Genomic DNA, 24,223 nt, shown 5'->3' with positions numbered 1-24,223 from the left:
GGGGCACTGGGTAGAACCTGGCCTCACTGTCCAGCCCGGAAGGCCAGCCTCTAGCTTCAGCTTCCTTTCAGACCAAACGAGGCACGAGGCCCTCTTCACTTCCTCTTTTCTTCTCTGAGCTCTATCAACCAAAATACTCCTGCGACAGTAGAAGGAAGAGAGATAAGGAGTAGATGTAACTGTGGCGTCTTAGGGCATGTGTCCAGGAAGCGCCATGCCTCTCGCCCTTTGCCAGTGAGTGCTGTGAGTCTGGAGTAGGTTCGCGTCTCTAACATCCCTGCATGTTCCTGTAAACATGACTTCCCTCTCGCATCCACCTTCAACCTCATAGACTCCATTTGTGAGAGATGTTCTTTGATTTAGCACACCATGGTCTCCATTTTTGTTTTTCTTGCATGCTATAAAATCCATTGTTCTGTTTTTTTCCTGTCCATCGCCATCTTCATGTTCTTTCACAGTCGATCAAAACGAAACGTAAAAAGAGTTTCCGCCTCTCTCGAAAGTTTCCATTTTACAAGAGCAAAGAAAACATGGCCCAGGATTGCAGCATACAGGAACGTAAGTAGCAGCAGGGTCAAGAGAGCAGACCAACCACATCTTCACCCTCTCTTCCTCATTCGTGCCTCCCAAAGGAGATGGGGAAAGTGTGTGTGTGAGTGTGTGTGTGTGTCTCCACATGTGCATGTGAGTGCATGCATACCTACTTAGCTGGACAGTCAGGGTAGAAATTCATCTGCATATAGGAGACATTGGGTGTTTTTTTCAATCCAGCTTCTCACTCGAAAGATTGTTGGAGGCTCAGAAGTTGAAGGGGTGACAGGACTAGCCCTTGTGGAGGCCCCTCACCGTGGCAGTGCCAAACAGCTCTCAGCTAACGCATGTGGTTTAGAATCTCAATAGAACAATGTTGAGGGACTTCGTGTTGCTTTCCTGGCTCCTTCCTTTTGTGTTTTCTTTCCCTTCCCTCATGTATGTAAAGAGAAAAGCCTATTCTTCTCAGGATACTTGGACTTGAGCCTGCTTCTGGAATCATATACTCGTGCATATGAATACAGGACATGTCCATGGTTTTACAAATCCACTGGCATCCCAGAAAATGGTGGCAGAGCCAGCCTGCTACATCAGACCCTTCCTGCTGAAGGGAATTGACATGGAGTATGGAGGGTTACTCAACGGTTTCTGACAAACACTTGCTGAGAAATACAAAGCTGATTCCTAGAAAAGGCTCTACAGTTGCACCAAATAAACTTGAAAGAATCAATTGAATTCTGAGAAATAGTCTGACTCTCCTGTATGCCTTCGAAGTTTATTACTTTGGCCTTAACCTTAAAGACCAGGTCGGGCAAATGATGAAACATTTCTTCTCTCTGCTCATGATGAATTGTAAACTCCTGCCTCACCAAGAGGGGTCTTTGGTTGTTGGGACTCGCAGGGGAATGACTAGTATAGATAGGGAATGTTTTTATCACCTGGCCCTAGTACTCTAGGATAGTAGCTAGTAGAGACAAGAGTGCCCACACATAGGTGGAATTAAGGCTCACTATCTTGGCGTAGCTCAGAAAGAAGCACTAGATGCAGCTGGTTCTGCTCATCAGCAGTCGGGGATAGTCTGAGACAGAAACTTGAGCTGAGAGCTCCACTGTTTACCAGACAAGTTCTAGAACCTTCATGCTGAGTCTAGCCTGGGGAGGGTTCTGTGTTTGGCAGCCCAGATGGGCGTGGAGGGGGAATGGGGGGTTCCTGTTGGGTGGAAGTTGAAAGTTCCCAGTGCTTATTCTCCAGAAGCTCAGCTGATTCCTTGCGGTTTACACCAGTGCTTTCCAACCGCTGTTCTGCAGACCCCTGCCAGACTACAAGTGTCAAATGCTTGAGAACCACTGGTCTACCACACTGGTTCCAGCTGCTCCTCCATGGTCCGATACATGACCAGAGCCAGGAGCTCTGCAGATGTAAATCGGCTGAACACCTGTGATCTACCCAACTTGGGTTAGCATTGACAACCACACCTCAGAGCACATGGAGCTCTCCCAGAAGAGTTCAGACAGAGTGAATCAGTGCTGGGGGAAAGCTCCATGGGATGATGATAATTGTGTCTACTGACCTGTCAACACAGAGATATTTAGTCTTTGTTGCACCCTCTGAGGAAAGTGGTGATTTCAAGGCCAAAGCGAAGACCCTAACATTACAACTCACTACATATTTAAATTAGTTGCTCCAAAACAGGTGCTCTTGTCCCATCAACCAGTAGACTAGAGCATTCCAGAACGGTAGACCCCTACGGAGACCTCTGGCAACTGATTGGCCAGCACCAAATCCAAGTCGCTTAGATGACCTGGGACTTTTTTCTGTAGCAGAGTTCTTAACCTTGTTTGTAATTGTAGGTCTTCATAGGTTTCATACTTCTGTCACTAATACTTACCTGGCTCTGTATTCTTCCTTCCCCTTGTCTTTTTTGCTCCTTTTTCCTCTCTTGTCCCCAATTCTCTCCCTCCCTCTCCCCTCCCTCCCTTCTTTCCCTTGCTGTCTGTGAAACCAGGACTTCCCTGGGTTAAGTGACGATTATTATGGAGCAAAGAACCTGAGTAAGTCCAACATCTACACCATTCACTGTATTCACTGTATTTTGGGCATGAGTGGAGAGGCTGGGACTGTGGGGGTCGGGGCTGTGGGTGAAGATAATGGGCGAGGGGAGGGCAGTATGGGTGGGGACTCAGACACCACAGGAGGAAAAATTTTAAGTGTTTTATGAATGTTTCTTTTTGAGATCCCAGTACCCCGTTGAAACCTGTTTTCCTGTGTACCTTGTTGGATTGGGGAACCATCTTCACACCCCATCTTAGAAATGATGTGAACAAGAAATATTCTAGGGGTGATCCCTCACCGTATCTCTAGTCTACTGTTGAGTTGAGGTTAGATCTTTCTAGAGACCAAGCACTAAAGAACTGGTGTTTAAGAATGGGCTGATTCTGGGGCTGCAGCGATAGCACAGCGGTAGGGCGTTTGCCTTGCACGCGGCCAACCCGGGTTCAATTCCCAGCATCCCATATGGTCCCCTGAGCACTGCCAGGAGTAATTCCTGAGTGCATGAGCCAGGAGTAACCCCTGAGCATTGCTGGGTGTAACCCATAAAGAAAAAAAAAAGAATGGGCTGAAACTATTTAGCTAACAAGAGTACCTGAAGCCTTTTGCCCGCTGTGCATCTTGGCAGTCCCAGAGCTCCAAGAACCTTAGCACACAGTTGCCTGCTAACTTCCTATTAGCTTCCTACAGGGCCTTTTTTAGGGCTAAGCTGGGGTGGGGAGGTGAGAGAGGAAGGGCAGAACTCAGAAATATCAGGACTATATTTATGTGTATATATTTATATAGCTTTAGCTGCAGAAAAGTCTGAGAACCTTGGTGACTGTCTGCACATGCGCAGAAGTGGAGATTCTGGGTATGGTGTCACTAGGTCGCCTTTAGGTATGGGCTAAAGGTGTGAAGGGAGAAGTGGCTTCTTTCAGGGATTGCTCAGGACATAGCCCTGTCAGCCAGTCCTTCCTGGGGGAAAAGAGGGGGCCACAGCATATCACGGTCTGCATTATTGTCGTCTTGGCTGAAACAAGCAGCTTCTTTCTCCTTCGATGGCTGTCCATATTTCATCTTCATCTGCTTGTCGTTTGGGGGGCACTGTGTTTTGTTAGGGCTAGACTGTGCCTTGGGCCACCTTATACGTGCAGTGGCTCCTCCTGCACACAGAAGTAGGCAGGGCCCCAGTTTTCTCCTTCAAGTGTCCTTGTTTGTTTGCTTTTTTCTGTGCATGTTTGTCATCTCTGTATTTTGGTGTGTCTGTCTTTTGCTGGATGGAGGAGCCTCACCACGGAGACCTGGCTCACTTAATGGTAGCAGGAGGCTTTGGACCCCCAAATGCATCATTCTATGCGAACTGCTCCACTGCCTAGTGCTTTTCGTTTATTCATCCTGGAACAACATATGATTGCGTGCCTCATCTAGGGAGGAAAGTCAATAGTCCCTGAACTTTACTGCTCTCCCTGCCTTGCCTTCCCTCTTGTTGGCCTTGGGAGATTTTGAGCTAGGATTTGGAAACTCGTCATTTCTTTTCACCCACAGAGCATTCTGCCGACAATTGGAAGGCTTGTAATATGTAGGGAGGGACCTGGCGGACTTAGAGGGCTCTGGGAATAAGTATTAGGTGGCGAGGCCCTCAGGGTTGGAATGTAGCCTCCCGGTTGGTACTCCAGATTTGGCAGCCCTTCCAGGGTCTGACTCAATGGCAGTTCAGCATTTTTGTTCCTGGAGTGTTTGCGTTGTGTGCTATGTGTGACCTTTCAGTGGTCTGTTCTGAATTGGAGTCTCTTTCTTGTTGGCTTGCAGAGGGAGTGACATCCAACACCAGTGACAGCGAAAGCAGTTCCAGTAAGTGTGTGTCATTTGCCCCCATGTTGTGTAGCTCCACCATGTCCTCCAGCCATGCTCATGCCAGCATCACACAGCTGCCGTTTCTGTTCAGAGACTGGTGCTTCTTTTAGCCATGTACACTTGGAGACCCTGGAAATGCTGTGGCCATTTTGTCCGTCTTGTGACATGGGAGGGGTCTAGTTTGTGAGTTAGGTGAAAGAATAAGTTCTGTAGTTTTGGGCCAGATCCTTGACTTAATAGCACCACTGGGACCCCGAGAATCATAAGCTGCTGACAAGAACATCCCTGCCATGGCTCTGTGGGCTATAGTTAACAACCAGTTGGATAGATTTGCTCAGAGACCAAGGGGAAAGTGGCTCTCTGGGATATTGTCCTGTGCCACCTTGTCAGGTCGCCAGGACCTTGTTTATTAGGACTCAGTATCCTTACCATTTAGCTAGGAAGCTATCAGGTAATGACTCCATTTCCTTCTGAGAATCTGGGACTCAACTGGAAAAATCACAGAACATGTGGGAAGTGTGTAGGCTCCAAGTAAGCAAGCATTTTGGGGTTCAGTGTAAATACTGGTGTCTTGTCCAGTGATGCTTCCTCAGGGCTATTTTGGGCCCTCCACAGCCCCAGAATTGAGTGACTTGGTGATTGAGAATTTCTGGGTTAGGTGGTGGTGCTCTGGGGGGAGGCAGATTGGGAGAGAGGGATAGAGGGAGGGTGGGAGAGAAAAAGAGATAAGAGAGAAGGGGAGAGAGAGTGTGTGTGTTGCTCTGAAATGGGCACTGGGACCTGGGTCCTTAGTCTAGCTCTGGAAATAGGTTCATCTTAGTCCAAGTGCCTCTGTTGAAGGGAGACTAAATAGGTCCTTAAAGGGACAAGATAGACTAGAAAGGCTGCAGCTTTGGGAACTTGCTTGGTGGCATTGCCTACAGATGATGTGACATGGGCATTGCATCTCAGTGGGGGCTGCCCTGTAATTCCTCACAGATCAAGTGAGCACAGTTGAATATTGCCTATAAAATAGGTCTTGAGAAACTAGGTGAGATACCCAGGTGAGGGGTGGTGGTTTCATGGCTTCCGAGTTCCAGCCCTCTGCTTGATGACAGTTTTCTGAAGATTCTCAGCTCTGTCCACTGCCTCAGGCATGCTCCAGGGCTTTGTGCACTCAGTTTCTTGCCAGTCGAAAGCAGAAAGGTCACAAGGGACAGGATCTAGGAAGTCTCTCTGTGACAGGGCTGATTTCTGGCAGAGTTGGGGCTAGCGGCGGGAAGAGGAGGACACAGGCAGGCAGATTATCAGGTGCTAACATGTTTCCCTTTCTTCTTACAGAGGGACAAGAGGATGGTATTTTATCATATGAACCAGTGACACGGCAAGAAAGTAAGCCCCCTTCCGAGGGTCTTGCCTTTAGGTCTGTCTCGTGGTGACAAGGAACGCACAGCTGCACTTGACTGTGGCAGCAGAGCCTGAGCAACAGGAAGATTGGCTTGGCACACCGCCAGCCTGAGGGCACCTACTTCTACTTCTTCCCAGTGGGATAGAAAAGGGGTGGACATCACCCAGGGTGTGCCCATTAGTACATGTCTGCCTCCCGCCAGATTGCTTTCTTAAAACTAAGACAGATTTGTCAGGATGGAAAAATGCGGATTTCCATGGGTGAGGTTGCTGCTAATAGAGAGGTCTCCACTATCACCCCCTTCCTTGGACGAGGCTCTGAACAAATCTTGCTGAGCGCCCAGTGGCTATGCAAAGGCTATCTCTTGAATTGCTTGGAAAGGTGGGGGGTTGCTTCTGCTTTTATTATAGCCCACACACAGATATTCCCAGGTAAATGGCTATTTGCTATCTTGGTAGTTCAGAGCCCAAGAGCATCACCGTGGCTGCCCTTGCCTGCATGGAAGCTGCAGAGCTTCTGAGTACAGTGCAGACTTGGAGGCAAGGGGCTCTGGTGGGGGCCTCGCTCACTGCTTTCATGCTCTCCGTCTGCAGTTCACTATGCAAGACCTGTCATCATTCTGGGCCCGATGAAAGACCGAGTCAACGATGACCTCATCTCGGAGTTCCCACATAAATTTGGATCCTGTGTGCCACGTAAGATCCTGAGAAGGCTTCGGGAGGGGAGTTGTTGGTGCCTGCCCTGGATTCCTCCAAAGATGCTGGAGTCACGAGGATTTAAGACCTCAGCTTAGAATGCTGGTTCCCTTCAAGACAAGTTTGACTGGGCAGGGTTGGGAATGTGTGGGTAAACTGAGGTTTGGCCCAGACATATGAATAAGCCCAACTGGATGGCTTGTGAGGGTCATTGGCCTCTCTCCCACATTTGGCATCTTCTGTCAGGCTCATCTTCCTGGTCCTGTTTAACTAAAGCAAATAGCTGTGTGTGTGGGAGAGAGAGAGAGAGAGAGAGAGAGAGAGAGAGAGAGAGAGAGATGGTAGAAATGAAGTACTGTCTTCCCAGAGAGAGAGAGAGACAGAGAGAGAGATGGTAGAAATGAAGTACTGTCTTCCCAGAGAGAGAGAGAGAGAGATGGTAGAAATGAAGTACTGTCTTCCCAGAGAGAGAGAGAGAGAGAGAGAGAGATGGTAGAAATGAAGTACTGTCTTCCCAGAGAGAGAGAGAGAGAGATGGTAGAAATGAAGTACTGTCTTCCCAGAGAGAGAGAGAGAGAGAGAGAGAGATGGTAGAAATGAAGTACTGTCTTCCCAGAGAGAGAGAGAGAGAGATGGTAGAAATGAAGTACTGTCTTCCCAGAGAGAGAGAGATGGTAGAAATGAAGTACTGTCTTCCCAGAGAGAGAGAGAGAGATTGTAGAAATGAAGTACTGTCTTCCCAGCAGGTTTTTCCCACTGAGCTGAAAAAATTGGTAGTGGCCTCTCTGGGATCCAGGTGGGAGAGAAACGGGTCAGTTTGGCTTGGGATAGGTCATCATCCTCGGCCACATGGTGCTTCCTTTCTTCACATAGATACTACCAGACCTCGACGTGATAATGAGGTGGATGGACAAGACTACCACTTTGTGGTATCCCGGGAACAGATGGAGAAGGATATTCAAGACAACAAGTTCATTGAAGCTGGCCAATTCAATGATAATCTCTATGGAACCAGCATCCAGTCGGTGCGGGCAGTTGCAGAGAGAGTAAGCACATGAGATGAGCTGGTCCTGTGAAATAGCTCTAGCTGAGTGCCCCTGGCTTGGTTCCACTCGGTGGTGCTGCTGGCCAATGAGTAACATTCCATTCTTACTCCATTCCACTTGCATAAGTTTCCCTCTGCAGACCTGAGCTGTCCTGAGTTACAGGTGCAAAATATTGAGCTACCACCCCTGAGGGGTAAAATATTCTAGACTTCCTTTGATGGCCCTGGGTTCCCCCACCTCTGGGTGAATGCTTGGGTTGCTGCTGGGTGTCTTTTTCGGGTCGTGTCTACAGGTGGCTGAGCTGATGCAAGTCTCTGCTTTTTCAGGGCAAGCACTGCATCTTAGATGTTTCCGGCAATGCTATTAAGAGGCTGCAGCAAGCACAACTTTACCCTATTGCCATTTTCATCAAGCCCAAGTCCATTGAAGCGCTCATGTAAGTGTTGGCAGAGATTCAGGCAATCCAAGCGAGGAAAGGAAAGGGAGAAGAAAGTGGAGAGGGACAGATCCCAACAGAAATTCAAAGGAAAGTCTGTCCCCTACTAGCTTAGGTTGGTGAGGATGCCTTCTGATTCGAGGGCCGGTTTTTGGCTGGGCTGGTAAATCTCGTAGGTCTTAGGGAAGGAGCGGAGTTCTGCGCCACAGCATTTCGGAGAGGGCATCTTAGCAAACTCTCAGGTGTACTGGAACAATTCTGTAGGAAAATCAAAATATGGCTGGAATTTTATACTCTTTTCTTCTATGGCTTTGGCAGGGAAATGAACCGACGGCAGACATATGAACAAGCAAATAAGATTTATGACAAAGCCATGAAGCTGGAACAGGAGTTTGGGGAGTACTTCACAGGTAAGAAATCCTCGCTGCCCTACCAGGTGGTAGAGATCTGCCAGATACTGAGTCTGTGGGCCTGAAAGAGGTTTAGTCACCTTGCTTGGAGTTCCTCAATGTTTGGAGCTTTGGAGCTTGAGCATTTCTCAAAGTACTCGAGTTCTCTCCTGCCAGAGTAGTTTAGCCAGTTTATAGCAAACCCCACCATCACCGAACACTCCCTTACAGAACTCTAAGCTTGGTTCATTTTGTCTTTGTGTACCCATGGGATTATAGATACTTTTTCATTACTGTGTTCCCCTCCTGCCCAACAACCTGCCTCCATCCAGCCCTTGGCCTTGCTCATTCTAGTTAGTTGAATTTGTCCATAATTCCCTGGTGTGATGCTCAGGTTGTCTGTCTGTGTGTGCATTTGCACAGGCATTTATGTGGTCCCCTACGTTAGAAGGTCAGTTCATAAAGGATTGGGAATATTTCTGTCTGATACTTTAAAATGCAGTGACAAATGTGAGGCCACTACGAGATGGTGGTGCTGCCAGGTTTTCCAAGGAAAGGATTCATACTTGAACTCCAGAGCTCCTTTCACTCTTAGCACCTAGGTCCCTGATGGCTGGGCTGACCTCTGGCATAGGCAGATGTAATGGCACCAAGAGTATTTCCCCTTCCCAGCAAGTGTGGCTTTCAGGTCTCTCTGACTGAGATTTTCCAAATGTTCTAGTCAGACTAAGGCTGCTGTAGTGTAGTGGCTGCTGGCCTCATGGTGGCCAAGAACAACATGAGCTGCCAGATCTGGCATACAATGGCGGGTACTCGGTGAGCAGCGTTTTAACAGCACACTCTTCTGTTCACTGCTGCTTAGTCTCCCTGTGCTGCCTTATTGACTCCGAGCCCTCGGCTTGGAGCCCCTACCAGGCTTCCTTGTACTTTAGGCCCACAGACAGCTGATGGTGAAACAGACTGATGTAGGCCGAGCTCTAGGACTGTCGGGACATGCTGATTGTTGGGGGATTGGGACTTAGAGTGGATCACAGTAATAATTCTATTTTCCTTTTCACTTTAGCCATTGTACAGGGTGACTCACTGGAAGAGATTTATAACAAAATCAAACAAATCATTGAGGACCAGTCTGGGCACTACATTTGGGTCCCATCCCCTGAAAAACTCTGAAGAATCCCTTCCAACCATTCTATTGTTCACAGAAGAAATCAAGTCCCTCTTCCCTCCTCCCTCTTCATTCCTGTCCCACGGGGAGAACAAATGACTACTGTTCCTGTCCCCTTTTTTAGATATGTCAAAAAAATTGAGTTTTCTAGTCCTGTTCTGTTTTTTTTTAAATTTTTGTTTTGTTTTACTTTACTTTTGGGGATGATGCCATCTCATTCATCATGTGACTGTGCCCATTCCTGCATGGACTTTTCCCAAGCGCTAGCACAGGTGCAAATCCATTCGAGTCATTGTTTTCATCCAATCCAAGGAGAAACGAAGAGAAGAGAGGAGGACTGATGGCAAGACAAACTCTGGACAGCTGCATGGTTTGAGAAGTGAGATGCAAGGAGATGCTCCTGAGCATTTCTACCTATCCATACTGCTATCTTGCAGCTCTGAATGGTGCAACATAATGGTCGGCAGAAAGTATCTTATTTATATATAGATATATATATGTAATTTATATAAAATATATAAAAATTATTATATATATATATTATACGCTCTCATATAATATATATATATTCACACACATTTGGACTAGAAAATCTATGGAGACTTCATCAATGGTACTGTGTAATTAGAGAAATGCTTTAATTTTCATATTCCAATCAGATGGCATCATATCCCAACTGGTTGGGGAGGGATTGAAAATGACAGTAAGTGTTATAGAGATATGGAGGGCACTGCATTTCGTCATTCTCTTGAGAGCTGGTGTTTTCTCAAGGGGAGTTAACCAGAGGTCTTCGCAAAAGGACTTTTGCCTGGGGGGAGGGGACAAGAGGGTGGGAGACTTGACCTTCAAGCAGCTGCTGCCTTTGAGGTACAGTCAGTCCTGTGTGTGGCAAGAGAGAATGGTTAACAGTGCTCCATATTAATTGCCTATTGTTTCACGCCACCTGATGTGTCTGCATGAGAGGTTTCCTTTTTGTTCATTTTTTAAGCTGCTGTTAAACCAAAACCATGTTGTGCTACTGTGTCAGCCTTTTCATGATTCCAAATTTTCCTTTTACTATTTAAGTGAATGCGTAGAATTCAATTTGACAGTGTGCTACAGGCTCATGTTCTAGAGGCGCCAGGCCTGGTTTGTGATAGAGTAGGTGACCCAGGCTTGGTCATGCAGCCAGCCGAAGGGGTGTGAGAGCCGGTGAGGACTGAGCACAGGAACTGGCGCTCCGCATCACAGCATATTTCTTCAGTCACCTGCCGGATGGGCTGCGCTCAGCTGAGGATCCTTCCTGGGGCCCCGTCCACAGAAGGGCCAGGGAATCGCCTGCCTCCTCGCGCTGCAGGGGCAGCGGGACAGCAGGGTGGCTCGGCCAGCTGAGCAGTGCAGAGTTTGAGTGGGTTTTTTTTCACAGCTGCTTCATATGCCCTACCCAAGCACCTCACCCCCAGCTGCTAGCTTCCTGTTTCTTCAGAAGAAAGTAGATTTTAATGCTGTCAATTTGAACTGTAAAACTAAGTAAGATTCACTTATCGGTGAGATGTGAAATCTTGTTGCTTTTTCCCAGAGCCCGATGGCAATGATTGTGTCAGAGGAGGTTTTCTCCCTGCGCAGATCCAGGCAGCTCCTTCGAGGCTGCCATACCTTCCCTGCCTCCCGGACACAGGAGAGGCATGAGCAGGGAGAAGAGCATGGGCAGGCTTGGCCCCGGGATTGTTCTGATGATTCCTAGCCCACTTGTTAGGACTAGTGCAGATGCCAGATGGAAGTCGCTTGGAACACTACCAGCCCAATTCAGGAAATGTTGTAGCAGTTCTCCTACCAGCACAAATAGGCTAACTGTGAAGTGTGGGGCCCAGAATGAGGGTAAAGAGAAGATGACATCATTACCTGGGCAGTACACTGGATTGAAGGCAAAGAGGGGTACAGTGATAGCTGATGATAAACCTGGTGAGGAGGGGTAAGCAGGGACTGCAAATTTCTCAGATTTGAACTAAATGATGTCTGACTGATGCTCCACCCTCTCCCCCTCCCAGTGAAGAAAAGCAAAGATTTCAAGTAAGCATGACACTAGTTGGTTTACCAGTGTTCCTTCCAAGGAGACATATATTTTTTAATAAACGATAGTTGCAATGAACTGTGCCTCAGAGACTTTCTTGGACTGTTGTTCAGAAGGGAGGGTCAGGGTCCAGCAGCAGCGGGGCGGGGGGGGGGAGTGGGATGGGGGGAAACGTTGAAAACCTTTGTTTTGGGAGTGGGTTCCAAGGCTACCAAATGTCAACCAACTGACTGAAGCTGGGTCATTTTAGACACCTACTGATGGAACAGGTCCTTTGTAAACAGTCTGCTCAGTCTTCTCTCCCAAACCTTCAGGGCTGCCTCATATAGCACCATCTATTTGTGTGTAGTGTAGGAGATCAACATCATTGTTTGTGAAATACTGACATTTTCCCACAAGATGCATAAGATGAGAAGTGCCTGCTTGCTAAAGCACTGACTGAGCTAGCTGCAGATAACTGAATAATATGAATGGTAAGAGAGACGCTGGCCTGTCTGCAATCATCGCCTCATTTCCCCCAACAAGCAGCAAGCGCTCTGGGGAAATGAGAGTGGGAAAGGCCTCACTTGCAGAGCCCCATGACCTTCCTTGCTGCAACCTTGGGAGAAGAAGAGGCTGTGTGCTTACAGCAAGGCTCATGCTTGGCATTGCTGCAATTGCGTGGAGAAGCCTGCGCAAGAATGGCCAGAATCAAGGTCAAGAGAAAAGATGAAAGAAACTAACAGCTCAGATGTACGTGGGCTGCATAGCCTTACGTGTGGGTGATATCTAATGGTTTATAGGGTATTTCCTTCTCACACGTTCTCTCAGTTGCTAGAAAGGAGCAGGGTAGAGGAGTATATCTTGATCCTAAGTGCAAAGGGAAAGTTTTTGTTTGAGGGCTATAACCATGGTGCTTAGTGCTTATCCCTAACTGGTTCTGTGCTCAGGGATCACTCGTAGCCGAATTCTGGGAAGCCTGTGATGTTCTGGAGTTTGAACTGAGGTTGGCCAGATGCAAGGCAAGTACCTACTCTCCTGTGCAAACTCCCATCAGGTCCCGAAGAGCAAAGTGAGTGAGGACTGGCTATCAGTAACTACCCTGAGTTGTCTTCATAGCTGCATTCTCTCCTAGAAGAGCTGAAGAAAATCCATCCATGGCATAGGCAGACACTGAGCAGTTTTGAAACTGACAATCAACATCCCTTGAACAGTGCTGTGGCCTGCCAGAACCCAAGGTCTCCAGAAGTAAAAACTGGGATCCTCCTGTGTTCTGTTGCAGGCAGCACAGCTAATCACATCTCCATTTCTTCATTTCTAAGAGACTTTAAATTACACACTCATAGGCTGATATTCATGCCTACTATAAAATGCTTACACAGATACAAGGACTAACTGTAGCTTAAGGTGAAAGTGCTTCTAGAAATTAGCTAATGAAAGGAACATGGATATGACTGTACAGCCCTAAATGCACCCCATCTTGTCTGAAAGCAAAAACTCCACACAGGTGTGGGACTTGGTGTTCAAGGCTAAAGCAAATAGGGAAATGGGAATTAAGCTTCAGGACGGAAAGACTAAGGAAAGAGTGTGAGTGATTGTTCTTTAAGATGGTTATAGTAGTGTTTTAATGGAACTAATTACAAATTTACTGCAAACCTCCATCATCAGGTGCTCCTAACCCTCCACCTCTGTCCCTATGTCACAAGGAGGAATGTATTAAGTGGATCAAGTTTAAGCCAAAAAGTATGGGGCTGAGCATGAATGTGGAACTCAAGCGAAAAGGTACTAAAGGACAGTGGAACCTCTCCAAAGAGACATTATTTGGCCTACCCACTGGAGGCCCAGGGGTCAGAAAACTTGTTATATCATGCATGCCCTTTGATTTATCAAGTGAGCCAGCAAGTGAACACTGAATTGAGACATGCCACCTGGGTGGTTATGGCTTTACTGGGCCATTCCACGTTTTGGCCTTCCTTTTCTCACCCAGGACTTTATGCTATGCTTGTGGTGTACTCCTGGCTCAGTGCTGAGGGATCAACCCTGGAAGAGTTTGTGGGACCTTAATGTAATGCCATGGATGAAACTCGAATCAACTATATGTAAGACAGATATGGAGATCTAATGTACTATATCTCTGACCTCTGATTCCCCAAATTCCTTTGCCCATTCAATTATTTGGTGCCTCTGGGACATTTTATTATCTCTGCAAATAAATTCTGAAGCTCCAATTCCAATTTCCTCAAAATAGGCTATAGAAATACTATAGGGGTTAAGGCTCCTTGCACACAGGTAGCTCAGGTTCTATCATGAGATATGGTTCTCCAAGCTCTGCAAAGAGTTATCCCTGAGCACATCTGGGTGTGGCCCTCAAAACCATAACCAATTCCTTCAAAAGAAATTTCTTCCCCTGTTACATGTAGAAAGTGGAGAACCAAGTCCCCAAAACATTGGTCTCTTCCCACTGATCAGGGTGTTGATAACTTATTCTCAGCTGAGAATAAAAGTTTCTTCCTCAATGAGTCCTGCCCCCTACACTAGACTCTACAGACATGATCCCTTTGTCACAGTTGGACACCTGTGGTGATTTTCACATTGGGCCCATGGAACCATCCATGGATCCACTTCTGTTCCATGTACACACTGTCCTGGAGTAACTAGTGTACTCTGAAGGACTGGAGGAGCCTGGAAGATGGCATAAGGACTTAACATGCCAGGTACAATGCCAGAATGTGTCACTAGTGGCTTACATTTAAATGTGACAACACACATTGCAGTGCTGGCATCGAAGTGTTAAAGTGCTTGCCTTGCAAATTCATGGTTTGAGTTCAAACCTGGTGCTCTCCTGAGAGCCCTGTTGTTAGGGATTCCCAGTGAGAAAGGACCTGAGGCCTTGAGCTTACTCCCTGGTGCCTAGTTGAGGTGATCCTCACTGCCTAAATCTGTCTGGGGTTCCTGGTGAGGGACAAGCAAACAAACCAAAAAACTACAAAGGAATGGGAAATGGGTGGTTTGAGGATTCAGATTCACCTGCTCTCAGTGAAGAGCTTTCAGAAAATGTTCTTCTGACGATTCCTTTGTCCTCACACTTATCCTCTGTGTACTTGATAGAATTTGACAGGTAACATGGTCTGCTTCTCCCAGAGGATCTGTTTTACAGGGAAGAGGTCCAAGCTGCTTTAGAATGGCACTTCTGCCATCAGACCTTGTTCTTTCATGCCTGCCTCTTGTTTTGTCATTATTTGCTTTTGCTTTGGACCAAATGGATGAGAGATGGATCCCAGAGATCCCACAGGCAAAGCATTCCAGTCCTTTGAGGTATTTCTCTGGCTCCTGCCTCTTTACCTGAATGTGCCACAACTGTGTGTTTTTACTCACACTGCTTTGTGGCTTATAAATGCCCTTGCTACCACCCCATCTTGCTTACATGGATACTACTGTTCAAACCAATCAAGACTTCCCTTACTCTTGCTGCCTTTCCTGAAGCACCTTTTCTTCTCTCCTACCACATGTCACAACTGACTGATCTCTCTTCTGTGTTCTATTAGATGCCCACAGAATGTTTATCATCTTTACAACAGTTAATCATGCTAAGTGCACTAAATAAATTTTAAAGTCTAAACTATTTATTTATTTTATTTATCTTATTTTTATAAGTTTTTTCACAATAATTTATTGCATTCAATATTCCAACACCAATCTCACCACCACTGTAATGTAAATTTCCCACCAACATTATTTTGAATTTTCCCAAGCATCACCCAAGCCTGCCCCAATAGCAGGCCCTAAATAACATTTTGTATTGCTTGTTATGAATAATTCTCTAAAAATTATTTTAAAAGTTTTTCTTAGAAGAAAGTGTGGGACAATTGTTGTATCTCACCCTGGAGTCATTGAACCTTTCTACAAGAGATTACTAACATTGCAGGTTGAGCCTTGTGCATTAATATTTTTAAATTGAGATTGGTTGCCTTCTACCTTACATCATTCATATCCAATGTGTGCTACTCCTGGTACATCAGTGGTATAGAGTAAGAGATGTCTCACTCGCTCCAGAAATTCTAAAGTTTTTAATTGGGTGATGCAGCTGGACTTAAATTTTTAACTGGATATGACTTTGGAGTTTGAGATATTTCCACAACCTGTTAATCTCTTCCAAGATTTATTTGGGAGTCTCTGGATCATGACGGGTTAATGAGCTTACATGGTGTAGAGACAGTTAGGTGGGCATGACTGCCAGGCTCCGGAAGAACAGGAAGATGAGGGGAGATCACCCATCCCCGACTCCATGAAAGCCTGGAGATTTTGGTCACGACCCCCGCGTACCTGCAGTTTTCAAGATTCATTCATGGATGAGGCTCATCCAAACCTGTGGAGATCAGCCATAAGCATGGCAGTGGTTGAGTTCTGGAGGTTTTTGGCTGCGGGTCCTGTTAGGGTGGGTGGGGGGGACTCACCCGCCCCCTTCCAGGGTATCCTGGATATGAGGTTTAGCTTGGTGTGGGATCTGGAAGTACCTCTGCTGCTTGTCGATATCTTCCAAAATCTATTTATGGGTCTTTGGATCATGTCCAGTTAATGTGCTTATGTGGCGCCAGAGACAGTTCACTAAATATATTTTAATTCATGTATAGCCTCTGAACAACCCTATGAGTTAGAAGCTCTTAAAAAACCTTTTAATTGAAGTACTGTGATTTACAATACTGCTAAATGATGGTTTCATGTGTACATAACTTCAGCATCACACCCAACACCAGAGTTCCTGCCTCTCTTCCCCAAGTTCCCGAGGCTCCTCCCCAGCTCAATTCTGTGGATCAGTTCTCCCACTCTGTTGCCTTTGGCCTTTTGGTGCGGCCTTGCTATGTAATTTAAAGTCCTGCATATGCGAGAGATTATTCTATATCCCTTTCCTTCTGACTGATTTCACTCAGCATGGTATTCTCTTATTCTGTCCATGACATGGCTAACTGCATGGTTATGTTTATAGATTAGAGCTGCATAGTTTTCCAGTGTGTACCTATACCACGACTTCTTGATCTACTCATCTGTAGTGGCCACTTGGTTTGTTTTCATTTCTTGCCTATTGTACCTAAGTACTACAATGAACATAGCTGTGCACATATTATTTCAAATTAGTATTTTTGTGTTTGGGGAGTACATGCCAAATAGTGGTACGCCTGGGTAATGTGGAAGTTCTATTCCTATTTTTAAGTGATCTTCATATTCTCACAGAGGCTGAACCAGACATTCCTACCAACAGTGGAGGAGGGTTCTTTTCTCACCATAACGCCACCAACAATGGCTATTTCTATATTTTTTGGGGGGTCAAACCCAGAGATGCTCAGGGGTTACTCCTGGCTCTGCACTCAGGAATGACTCCTGGCGGGCTCAAGGGACCATATGGGATGTTGGGAATTGAACCCGGGTTGGCCACGTGCAAGGCAAACACCCTATCTGCTGTGTTATTGCTCCAGCCCCCCTGGCTATTTCTAGACATTTTAAAAAAATTGAATCACCATGAGATACACAGTAACAATGTTATTCATGACTGGGTTTGAGTCTTACAGTGTTCCAACACCATTCCCTTCACCAGTGCATATTCCCCACCACCAATATCCCCAGTTTCTCTTATTCCAAACCTCCCCACAGCCTGTCCCTGAGACTGAGACTCTTCTTTTTTCTTTTCTTTTTAAATATTTTAATTGAATCACTGTTTCACCATGAGATACAGTTATAAAACTTTCATGTTTAAGATTCAGCCATACAATGATAGAACACCCATCCCTCCACCAGTGCATTTTCCACCACCCACATCCCAGTCCTCACCCTGCCTCTACGGCAGACAATTTCCCCAAAACTCTCTAATTTTGGACATTATGTTTTGCTTGAAATTTCCCACCACCATTCAAGGCTACCTGCCAGGGTCAGACGCTAAATAATTCATTTTCCATTTCTCATTTTGAGTATCATGAGAGCTCACATGGCCATGATCGTAAATGTAAATTTCTAGAGTGTAAATGATTGGGTTCAAGAGAAATCTCTGTATGGCACTAATACATTTTGGGATTCAGTTGGGAGTCTCTGGACCAGGGCTGTTGGTGTGCTAAGATGGCGACCAGAAGAAAGTTGTGGGCATTGCAGCCAATCTGCTGGGCAGGTGCAAACCTGGGAAGGGACAGTCTAGGTCCTATGCCACCATGCAGCCTGGAGATTAGGTCCTGGAACCCGCATACCTGGGCCTTGCTTGTGGAAGCTCTTGACTACTCCATCTGGAGTAGACTGTACCTACTCTATCTGGGAAACCCTGGTGAAGTTGGCCCAGTATGGGGCCCGGAGAGATCTTGGCACTGTGGTGTCTTCTGGAACTTGCTGCTGTGATTCTGGGCTAATGCTGTTGTTGTGCTAAGATGGCACGCAAAGGCAAATTGTGGGTGTGACAACTAGTCTGCAGAGTGGGCAGGGACCCGGGGAGGGACAGCCCGGGTCCTCTGCCGCTATGTGGCCTGGAGATTCAGTGCTGGAACCTGTGTACCTGGACCTTGCTTGTGGAAGCTCTTGGTCACCAGGGTTCCATCTGGAGTAGGCAGAGAGACTGCACCTGCTCCATCTGGGGTGCCCTGGTGACATTGGCCCGGGATGGGGCCCAGAGAGATCTCCAGTACTATAGTGTCTTCCAGGACTTGCTGCTGTGTCCCTGGGACAGGGCTGTTGGTGTGCTAAGATCCACATTACACATTTTTTCAGCAGGTTATATGTTGGTGAGGTTCGTCCTGAGACGGTGGAGTCAGGCCAAAGATATGACAGCAATTTTGTATTGTGGAAGCAAGTGGCTGCTGGGGATCTGCTTGTTTGGGCCACCAGGCCAACTCTCCCCCTCTGAATTACCCCAGTCTGTTCAGCCATGTGTAGGTCCGAGATTAACTGTGGCTTTGGATCTCTTCCAAGATTTATTTATAGGTCTCTGAAATAAGGCCAATAAATGAGCTTGTGTAGCTGAGCTGGAGGTGGTTTGTGGGTGTGGCTCCCACATATCTAACTTTTGGACATTTAATTACTAGGTAAACTTGGCCCCAAGTTGTTGGGGTCTGGCCATAGGCACAACAGCAATTTTGGGGTATCAGGAAGCCTGAAGGCACCATCAAGCTGCTGATGCTCTCACCCCGCAGGTTGATCTGCTGGAGGCACCATACCCCCAGGCTTCATTATTTTCTAACAGCTCTATATAATTTCATTGTGTAGGTGTACCATAGTTTCCTTAACCACCAGTCATCTGTTCTCGAGCTCTGTTTGTTTCTAGATTCTGGCTATTGTGAACAGTACTGCAATGAACACACAGGTGCAGTTGTCATTTTTGTTGTGTGTATTTTGAAGCCTGGTGGTATATTTTCAGGAGCTGGGTAATATGGAATCTCAATTTCTAGTTTTTTGTAGAATGCCCATATTGTTTTCCAAAAAGGGTGGACCAGTTGTCATTCCCACTAACAATGAATGAGAGTTCCTTTCTCCCAACATCCATGCCAGCCATAGTTCTCCTTATTCTTTTTTCTTTATTAATTAGTGAACACCATGAGGGTACAGTAACAGATTTAAACATTTTCATACTTGTGCTTCCCTCATACAATGTTTGAGCACCCCTCCCTCTACCAGTGTCCATTCTCCACCACCAGTGAACCCAGTAATCTTCCCACCTCCCAATCCCATCCCCCCTCCCCCCGGTCCCCACTCCCCGCCTCTGTGGCACGGTATTCCCTTTTGTTCTCTCTCTCTCCTTTTGGGTGTTGTGGTCTGCAATAGGGGTATTGAGTGGCCATCGTGCTCAATCTGTAGTCTACTTTCAGCACACATCTCCCCTCCCGAGCGGGTCCTTCAACCAGAGCTTACTTGATGTTCCCTTCTCTATCTGAACTGCCTTTTCCTCCAGCATGTAAGGCCAGCTTCCAAGCCATGGAGCCAACCTCCTGTTACTTATTTCTACTATTCTTGGGTGTTAGTCTCCTACTCGGTTATTTTATATTCCACAGATGAGCGCAATCTTTCTATGTCTGGCTCTCTCTTTCTGACTCATTTCACTTAGCACCATACTCTCCATGTTCATCCACTTATATGCAAAATTCATGACTTCATCTTTTGTAACAGCTTCATAGTATTCCATTGTATAGATGTACCAAAGTTTCTTTAACCAGTCATCTGTTCTCGGGCACTTGGGTTTTTCCCAGGTTCTGGCTATTGTAAACAGTGCTGTGATGAACATATAAGTGCAAATATCATTTCTACTATACTTTTTTGCTTCTCCAGGATATATTCCCAGAAGTGGTATTGCTGGGTCAAATGGAAGCTCAATTTCTAATTTTTTGAGAAGCGTCCATATTGTTTTCCAGAAGGGCTGAACAAGTTGGCATTCCCACCAACAGTGTAGAAGGGTCCCTTTCTCCCCACATCCCCTCCAACAGCGGTTGCTTTTGTTATTTTTAGTTCTCCTTATTCTTTTTGATGTGTGCCAGTCTCTGTGGTGTAAGGTGATATCTCCTTGTTGTTTTGATTTGTATCTCCCTGATGATTAGTGATGTAGAACATGTTTATGTGCGTTTTGGCAATTTGTAATTCTTCTTTTGAAAGTTTCTGTACATTTCTTCTCCCCATTTTTTATGCAGTTGGAGGTTTTTTTTCCCTTATAAAATTTTACCAGTGACTTATATATCTTGGATATTAAGCCCTTCTCTGATGGGTATTGGGTAAATATTTTTCCCATCTGGTGGGCTGTCTCCATATCTTGGTCACTGTTTAATTTGAGGTGCAGAGGCTTCTTAGCTTAGTGTAGTCCCATTTGTTTTTCTTTGCTTTCACTTGCTTGGTCAATGGTGTTTCATCTTTAAAGATGACTTTAGCTTCAATGTCATGGAGAGGGTTTGAGACAGGCACTTTCCTTAACTTGTGTGTGCCCACACCACCCCTCCCCCTCTATTTCCTTTTTTGGGATTTGTGGTTTGCAATACAGGTACTGAAATTTTATCATGTATATTCCTTATCTTACTTTCAATTCTCGGTTCTTGTCCAGATTGATCATTTCAAACTCTTATTGTATTTCCAGACATTTTGATATATGACATTCTCACTGGTGCAAGATGATATATTCATGTTGTTTTGATTTTAATTTACTCTGGGTAGGGTGTTTGCCTTGCACATGGCTGATCCAGGTTCAATTCCTCCACCCCTCTTGAAGAGTCCAGCAAGCTACTGAAAGTATATCGCCTGCACAGCAGTGCCTGGCAAGCTATCCATGGCGTATTTGATATACAAAACACAGTAACAAGTCTCACAATAGAGACAGTACTGGTGCCCACTCAAGCAAGTTGATGAGCAACGGGGTGACAGTGATACATGATAAATGATGATGAGCAGCTTTTCACATGCCTATTCATATGTCTTCATTGGCACAGTGTTTAGCTACTCTCCCTAATTTTGGATGGAGTCATTGGATTTTTGTTATTGAGTTTAGTGTGTAACTTATAGATCTTGGATATTAGCCCTTTATCTGCTGTAGTTTATACACACATTTTCTCCAATTCAGTAGGGTGTCTTTTTGCTATAGCTTGATTTTTGTTGTACAAAAGCTTTTTAATTTGATGTAGTCCCATTTTTTTTCTTTTCAGGCGAATGCTCTTTTGGTTTTCTTTTTGGGTCACACCTGGCAATGCACATGGGTTACTCTGCACTCAGAATTAATCCTGGTGGTACTCAGAGGACCATATGGGATGCTGGGAAATGAACCCCGGTTGGCCGCGTGCAAGGCAGATGCCCTACCTGCTGTGCTATCACTCCAGCCCCTAAGGCAAATGTTCTTTAAATTTTTTTTTTTATTGAATCACTGTGAGATAGTTACAAGCTTTCATGTTTGGGTTACAATCACACAGTGATCAAACACCCATCCTTCCACCAGTGCACATTCTCCACCACCAATATCCTGGGTATAGCCCCCCTTTCCCACCCTCTCCTGCCTCCATGGAAGACAATATTCCCCATACTCTCTCTGTACTTTTGGGTGTTATGGCTTGTAACACAGACACTGAGAGGTCATTATGTTTGGTCCATTTTCTACTTTTGGCACACATCTTCCATCCCAACTGATTCTTCCAGCCATCATTTTCTTAGTGATCCTTTCTCTATTCCATCTGCCTTCTCCCCTCCGCTCATGAAGCAGCCTTTCAGCTATGAGGGAATCTTCCAGGCCCTTGTATCTACCGTCCTTGAGTGTCAGCCTCGTATTATGCTATTCTATACTCCACAAATGAGTGCAGTTCTTCTATGCCTGTCCCTCTCTTTCTGACTCATTTCACTTAGTATGATACTCTCCATGTCTATACATTTATAAGCAAATTACATGACTTCATCTCTCCTAACAGCTGCATAGTATTCCATTGTGTAGATGTTCCAAAGTTTCTTTAACCAGTCATCTGCTCTAGTACACTTGGGTTGTTTCCAGATTTTGCCTATTGTGAACAGTGCTGAAATGAACATATAGGTACAGATGTCATTTCTACTCTGTTGTTTTGCATCCTCAGGATATATTCCTAGAAGTGGTATTGTAGGGTCATATGGAAGCTCAATTTCTAGTTTTTGAAGGACTGTCCATATTGTTTTCCAGAAAGGCTGGACCAGTCTGCACTCCCACCAACAATGAAAGATGAAAGAGTCCATTTCTCTCCACATCCACACCAGCACTGGTTGCTCTTGTTCTTTTTGATGTATGCCAGTCTCTGTGGTGTGAGATGATATCTCATTGTTGTTTTGATTTGCATCTCCCTGATGATTAGTGATGAGGAGCATTATTTCATGTGCCTTTTGACCATTTGTATTTCTTTTTCAAAGATGTCTCTATTCATTTTCTGATGTGGTTGGAAGTTTTATTCTTGTACATTTCTACTAGTGTATATCCTGGATATTCACTCTTTATCTGATGGGTATCGGGTAAATATATTTTCCAATTCAGTGGGCTCTCTCTGTATCTTGGACTCTTACTCTTTTTTAAAATCTCCATCTGCTTCCTTTTCTCATTTGCTTAATCTTCACTCTGCTGTCTTCTCAATAAGGACTAAATAGTCTTCCTGCTTTGCTTACTTTGTTCATTTAATACTAGTTTACTGAGTATTTTAAAGTTCTCAAGAGTGGCTACAACCTCCAAAGTGTGACATTCAGATACTGCATACTCAGCTTTAATACCATAAGAAGATGAAAATGCCATGCTCCTATTATCATCAGATTTCATTTTTTCCAGACTACTTTGACTTTTCCTTAACTCACTCATTCACTAACTCCCCTTTGACCTCTTAAGTCCCACAATTTCCCTAATGATCTAAGGATCCAACCTTATTCTCTCCCTTAGTTATCACAGCAGACTCCTACTTGAACTTGGTTCTTCACAATATCTGTTTAACCGAGTTCTTTGTTTTTGTTATCATGCACCTATCCTCACAAAAGTGACATTGTGTTTCATGTTGAAAAAACATCAAATCAAAGACAATCCTTGTTCTGGAGGAAATTTCTTAGTCTCATGGAGCAAAGGTAACATGTAAATAACTATTAATCAACAACGCTAAATTCTAGGAAGGAAAAAGGGTGCATTGATAGTGAATAATGAAGTGAGGGTACATGCTTAGAAAAGCTATCTAGGGAAAGCATGGTGAAGGTCATGTACAGGTTGAGAACTATAATATTGATGGGAAAATATTAGCAGAGGAAAAATATGCATAGGATGTGGGGGAAGGAATCATTCAGTAGCCTCAACTGTCTGAAATCCACCTTTCCATAATTGTCCCCTGATAATTTTCTACAAACCAGTCCAGACTACTTGTCTATTTTATGTGAGCAAGTCTGGATTGTTTTCAGTTCCCATCTCTATGGAACACCTCAAGTTTCAGCTCAAATATCATTTTCTATTATGATGTTAGTGATAAGCACTTTTGTCTTCACGCGGCACTAGAAATTTATACTGAACTTACTCTGCTCTTCCTCTCATGTGATCTACTCATCCATAATGTGCTTTTCCAACTAGAAATAAACTTACTAGATGGCTGAGATTGCATCTTATTTATCTTTATATCTCTTATGTCAGTTAACACATTGTAGAGACTCAATAGATGGTCATTGAATGAACATTCCCTTTCTTTTTTTTTTTGCTTTTTGGGTCACACCCAGCGATGCTCAGGGGTTACTCCTGGCTCTGCACTCAAGAATTACTCCTGGCGGTGCTTGGGGGACCATATGGGATGCCGGGGATCAAACCCAGGTCGGCCGCGTGCAAGGCAAATGCCCTACCCGCTGTGCTATCGCTCCGGCCCCAACATTCCCTTTCTTAAACTCACCATCTTCATTGAAACACAAGGAACACACAATGATGAACCTCTAGGGCCTCTCCTGTTGGTATGATAACAGCATTATATAGGACAAACATGATACTGAATTATGCATGAAAATACATCTCAATCCTTTTGTTTTAATTTTAGTGATAAAAGAGCATATGCACAGTGATGCAGACTACATAGAAGGCTTAAATACATGTCCTAAAGAACTTGTCTACAAGCACATTAGATTTTTACACAACCAAATACTGCACACAGAGGATAGGTACATACTGTTGGAGAACAAGTGATTCATAGGAGATGTGTC

General features: G+C 45.2%; 1 protein-coding gene across 4 annotated transcripts in view; it reads left to right on the top strand.

Moving 5' to 3' along the window:
• Nucleotides 1-11,662, top strand: part of DLG3 (discs large MAGUK scaffold protein 3) — a 77,057-nt gene extending 65,395 nt beyond the window's left edge. For 2 of the 4 annotated variants that reach the window (XM_012934325.2, XM_004615759.2), the window contains 8 exons: nt 459-558; nt 4,372-4,413; nt 5,737-5,787; nt 6,397-6,498; nt 7,372-7,544; nt 7,871-7,980; nt 8,299-8,390; nt 9,433-11,662. In XM_012934325.2, the coding sequence (XP_012789779.1) occupies nt 459-558; nt 4,372-4,413; nt 5,737-5,787; nt 6,397-6,498; nt 7,372-7,544; nt 7,871-7,980; nt 8,299-8,390; nt 9,433-9,539 (777 nt within the window). In that variant the 3' untranslated portion in view covers nt 9,540-11,662. Of the gene's footprint in view, nt 1-458; nt 559-2,536; nt 2,583-4,371; nt 4,414-5,736; nt 5,788-6,396; nt 6,499-7,371; nt 7,545-7,870; nt 7,981-8,298; nt 8,391-9,432 lie in introns of all 4 variants that reach the window. The other 2 variants (XM_055120252.1, XM_004615758.2) reach the window with 2 other exon arrangements.
• The last annotated feature ends 12,561 nt before the right edge of the window (nt 11,663-24,223 follow it).

This window comes from Sorex araneus, chromosome X, assembly GCF_027595985.1.
Source record: "Sorex araneus isolate mSorAra2 chromosome X, mSorAra2.pri, whole genome shotgun sequence".
In the NCBI taxonomy this organism is placed as follows: domain Eukaryota; kingdom Metazoa; phylum Chordata; class Mammalia; order Eulipotyphla; family Soricidae; genus Sorex; species Sorex araneus.
The sequence above is the reverse complement of the archived record's forward strand: the minus strand, read 5'-3'. Positions and strand labels throughout refer to the sequence as shown.